Source organism: Neltuma alba, unplaced genomic scaffold, assembly GCF_004799145.2.
Source record: "Neltuma alba isolate B1F8T4 unplaced genomic scaffold, ASM479914v2 tig00013534_pilon, whole genome shotgun sequence".
Classification (NCBI taxonomy): Eukaryota; Viridiplantae; Streptophyta; class Magnoliopsida; order Fabales; family Fabaceae; genus Neltuma; species Neltuma alba.
In genome coordinates, this window is record NW_021637747.1 from 5286 (window position 1) to 10832 (window position 5547).

The following is a 5547-nucleotide window of genomic DNA, read 5'->3' on the forward strand; positions in this document are numbered from 1 at the left end:
TAAATGCAAAATGAATTATTGTGTGTATATTTAATACTGGTTTTTTATTTAATTTTTTAATTCATATAATTAGTATATTGATTTAATTAAGATGAAAGATAAAGAATAAGATATGAGAATGATTTATAAATAATGTTGAGAGAGAATTTAAATATTAAGGTAGAGAAGAATTAATAAAGGTAAAACAAAAATTATGTTAATTTAATGCATTTTTTCATATGTCACAGTGTGTTATAAATGATTTATATTGAAAATGAGAGAAGTAAAACAAAATAAATGAGCACAAGAGGATGGGGGTGGGCGCTTATAATATTAAATGCCATCTTTACCCTTCTTCTCATCGTCATCCTCAAACCGTACTTTTTTCCTTTCCTTTCTCTCACAACGCATACACAATCACATCCATCTTATATAGAGGTTTTGTGTTATACTACCTCCGGTCCTCTAATTGACTAATTTAAAAAGATTAAAGAAAGAAGTTAAGTTAGTTATTTGTAATAAATAGATGCTGTCTTTTTTAAAATATCCTTGTTAATCAAATGTATTTACTAGAAATACCATTGTTAAAAGGACTACATTGGAAAAAAGTACATAAATATAAGAGACAAAGTGGATTGAGATTTAATATTTAGGACAAAAAAAAAAGCCAAACAAAGTCTTATATTAAGGATCGGAGGTAGTACTAGTATATATTAATTGGTTATGGAGAATCTGGCAATGAAAGTGCTGGAGAGAGGGCGCGAGTATGCAAACCAGATTCAACGATTTATCCGTGAGTCTGATAATGGAGAAGATGATGAAGATGAGGCCTTGACGACGTCGTATGCTCGAGATCTAGCTGCGAAGATGGGGGATTCTTTGAAAAGGGCAATTTTGCTCCTCAACAATAATCAAGATTCGGCGGTTAACTCTGAGGAATCTCACGAGAGTTCTAAGAGCAGAAGCCAAACAATGAAAGATCCAATAAGATTCTCTCCCCGAAAAAGGTACTTATAAATCAATCATAAATCATACTAATTCATCTCTCTTTCTCTATCACCTTCGTAATTTTGATTTTACTGGTCCTCTGGTCCTAAATACATGATTTGATGATTAACTACTTTAGAAATACTACCTCCGGTCCTTAATATAAGACCCCGTTTGACTTTTTGTTTGGTCCTAATTATAAAACCCCAATCTATTTTTTCTCTCATATTTATGTATTTTTTTCCAAGATAGTCCTTCTAATAATGATAGTTCTAGCCAATACACTTAATTAGCAAGGATATTTTAGGAATGACAATACTTATTTATTACAATAACTAACTTAACTTACTTCTTAATCTCCTCAAATAAGTCAACTGGGTCTTATAATTAGGACCGGAGGTAGTATTAAAAAATTGTTGAGTTGATTATTTACCATTATTATGAAAAAATTGTACTCCTCCGGTCCTTATTATAAGACCCCATTTGACTTTTTATTTGGTCCTAATTATAAGACCCCAATCCATTTTATCTCTTATATTTATGCATTTTTTCTAAGATAATCCTTCTAATAATGATAGTTTTAGCCAATATACTTAATTAGTAAGGATATTTTAGGAATGACAACACTTATTTATTATAAATAACTAACTTAACTTACTTCCTTAATCTCCTCAAATAAGTCAATTGGATCTTATAATTAGGACCGGAGGAGTATGTCATTTGTTCTAAAATACTTCTCTTTAACGATTGTACTAAATGTGAGAGAAAAGAAAGTCAGAAAATTTTTGGAATTAGTTAGGTTAGCATAGAACAAATATTAAGAAGGAAGAGAACAGGAAAAAGGTGCCTCCTATATTTTGGAGTTAGGACTAAATTATATCCATTAACTAGGTTATATATTTAGGACTGAAGAGAACATTATCCACAGATATTAATTGTCTTTTCCATCTTCAATGTCACTCATTTATTTTCACTTTTGAATGATTATCATCAGAATTTTAATTTGTTTATAAACTACCGCTTCGGTAGTTATTATAAATCACTTGTAATTCATTATCACACATAAAAAAAATCCATTAAATTGATAAATATTTTTAAATTTATCCTTATTAAATTTTTTTTCTTTTCTGTGCATTTACAAATTATTTTCACATCTTTCTCCTCTTTCTCTCTTTCTAACAAGTAAAATTAGAAAACGATCATTAAATATCCCACAAATAACTTATATTTAGGATCAAAAAATTTTCGTGCGAGTACTCTATAATTAGACCCCGAGTGGTATACATAATGGCACAATCCTTATTATACAACCGACTTCATTTATTGGGACGGAATTTATTGTTATTGTTGTTTGTGATTTTGCTCGGGTCTAGCTCTGGCTTGCCGTTAAGTCCTGTATATTTTCTTTAATAAATATGCCTGATTTTCACTTTGATGCATTTGGAGCATGGACAAATTATTTAAAGAAAGAGAAAATGTTTGGGAATTGTTTTTGGTAAACGGTATAGTAGCTTTAATTATTTGTCAAAATTATTGCGATACATTTTCACATTATGATTATTCCCCATTTCCCCCTCTGAGTCCATTATTGAATTATGGTGATCCACTTAATTAATAACCGGCAAATTAAACAAGTCCTCTACATACCTTCTTGCTTTCCTGGAGCCTTTAATCAGACGGTCCCATACGTAAATTTATTCCATGTATAACTGCAAGTATATATGATTCTGATTTTTCTTTTCATATGCTCCATCCAGTCCTTAAGATCCAAATTTTTGAATTGATCCGGTCCTTTGTATAATGTACAATTTGGGATTATCTAAACATTAAATGCATCATTTTATCAATTTTACCCCTTATCAATTATATGATCTTTACCCATACATTCTCTTCCATTTTCTTCTCCTTATTTCTCTCTCTTACTTATCATCTTATAAATAAGAATATACTGTTCTTAATATAAAAGCTAATTTGATATTCAATTTGGTCATAAATATAAGACTTCAATCCACCCTATCTCTCGTATTTATCCATTTTTTTTTCAAAGTAATTCTCCTGTTGCACATGTTAAATGTTTCATTAAATAGTAGTTCTAACTAATACATATGATTAGCAAGTATATTCTAGAGAAAATAAACTGTTTTTATTATAAATAACTAACTTAATAAACTTTTTTAATCTACTAAAATTAGTCAATTAGCTTTTATATCAAAGATTGAAGGTAGCATTTGGATATATATATATATATATATATCTTACATATTTATTACTTTTAACTGATGTTAATGGATTTTCTCACATCAGACTTGAAGCAAAACAAGATGCTAGCACTACCAGAAAAAAGGCTTTTCACGGCGGTTTTGAAGGCGAAGTTGATAAAGGCGATGTTGAAAGGTAAAGAAAACACGGCGGTTTCAAAGCGCCAGGAAAGTTGATTTCCACAGCGGTTTTCTATTTAACCGCCGTGGAAACTCCATTTTCCACGGCGGTTTTACATTTGACCGCCGTGGAAAATCCATTTTCCACGGCGGTTTTCACATCCAATGCCCACTAATCAACACCAATCAACGGTTCAACCACATAAAAAATGCAAAATGAACAATACAAGCCAACCACAATGTAAAACTAACAAACCCATTTTATATATAACAGATTTTCATGGCCAAAACATTCAACAAACCAATAAAAATTGAAAAGAATGAAAGAAGAGGATACTCACAGAGCAAAGAAGCTTCAAACGCGAAGTGAGGGCGGCGGCGGACGGCGGCAGACGGCGGCAAGGCACGACAGATGGCGGTAGACGGTGGGATAGTGGGGGGTATGACCGATTTTCGGTGGTGGGACAGAGGGGACCACGGCTGAGCAAGAACGAAGCGAAATGAGAGGCGTTCGACAGCAGCAGACGGCGGCAAGGTACCACAAGCTCAATGGAGAAATTTAAATAGTGGGATAGTGGCAGGAATGGCCGGTAATGACAGTTTTTTGGTGGTGGGGGTAGAGGGGGACCACGGCGCACTGAAGAAATGAGAAAGAAAGTGACCGAAGTTGAAGCAGAGAAAGGTAAAGAGAACACACTTTCCACGGCGGTTTCTTAGCGGTTTCTTAAAAACCGTCGTGGAAAATGTAGGCCCTCTTCAACTTATTTACAAAAATGCCACCGTGTTTTTTTCCACGTCGTTTTTCTGCTTAACCGCCGTTATTTTGCGACGTTAAAAGTTTTTTTTCTAGTAGTGTAGCTCTTGCAAAGAATAGACCAATTAAGGAGAAAAATAATGAAGTTGATAATTTTTAATAATGAATTGAAATTTTGGTGGCAGGAAAAGTGTACAAACATGGGAGGAGTATACCAAAATTCCAAAGGAAGATGGTTATGCATGGAGAAAGTATGGCGAAAAAATCATACTCAATGCCAAATAACCCAGGTTTTCCTCTTCATTCAATCTTTTCTTTTTTTAATCTCATTAAGTATTTTTGAATATTATATAGATATATATATATATATATATATCCTCCTTTACTTGTTGCACTTCAAATTGCTAGTAATTGAAATAATGAACAAGCTTCGACAAGCTTAAAGTGCATCATCAATTTTTACGAAGATCATCTTATTTTTCTGTACTTCTTTATTTATTTCAGCTTTCATCACCATCACCTTTTGATAGTATGTCAAGCTAAATTGTTAGCTCAATAATTAGATTCTCCATAAGCAAAACTCAAATAGATGTGCATATTCTTGGTGATTCATCTATGACATCTTTGTATAATCCTTTGTAACACAGCTTCATTACTCTCTTTCCCTTCTGCAAGGCAAAAGTTCTGTAATCTAATCCCATTGTAGCATCATGCGGCATTCCGAAATAAGGGTCCAGTCTACATGTTGGTCATTCTCCTCTCCTGTGATCAACTTGATGGCTTCTTGGTAGACACAAATAAGAAGTATATTTCGAAATCCACCCTCCCATGCATGTCTCAGACCAAGCAAGCAAGCAAGCCCAAAGTTCTACAAAAAAAAAAAAAAAAAGAGTCTCCATTTCCTAGATTCAACATGAAATTAAGCGTCCAGCAAGAGACCATTGTGGTCTGTAATGAATTCGAGAAGAGGCGGCACCATGGACGTGCACATAAAATCTGCCTGGGATGATCCTTATACTAGAGGAGTCACGAGGCGAGACTTGACGAGAGCTAGTAATGGCACTCATCCTCCAGGACGCAGCTAAATGATTTGACAGAATAGCCCAAGTATGTTTCTCGGAGCGATGGTGACGTTCTCAAATGTGAGTCTATTCCTATATTTATAGAAAATCCAATAGAGAGAATTCTAAAGAGTTCTTTCCAATTATCATCACATTTACCAACCTTCACGTGGAGATTCCATTGCACCCAGCTTCGAATACTCCTTCGACAGAAATGTTGCACCAGAGAGGGCTTTATAATGGAAGGCCACAAAGCCATAGTTTCTAGGCAATCATCCCAAACATGGAGGGTGCTCTCAATGGGGCGTCCATAGTGGGTGCACAAAGCGGACTGCGTTGAGGAGCTTCTATTGTAACACCAACCACGTAAAAATCGACGTCGCTGAGG

The 5547-nt window shown here is 34.1% G+C and overlaps 1 protein-coding gene across 1 annotated transcript; it reads left to right on the forward strand.

Annotated features, from left to right (window-relative positions):
* Positions 1–702: 702 nt before the first annotated feature.
* On the forward strand, positions 703–4383 carry LOC114738125 (WRKY DNA-binding transcription factor 70-like). Its single transcript, XM_028926144.1, has 2 exons — positions 703–986; positions 4284–4383. Exons 1-2 carry the CDS (start codon positions 703–705, stop codon positions 4381–4383), a joined length of 384 nt encoding a protein of 127 aa, XP_028781977.1.
* The last annotated feature ends 1164 nt before the right edge of the window (positions 4384–5547 follow it).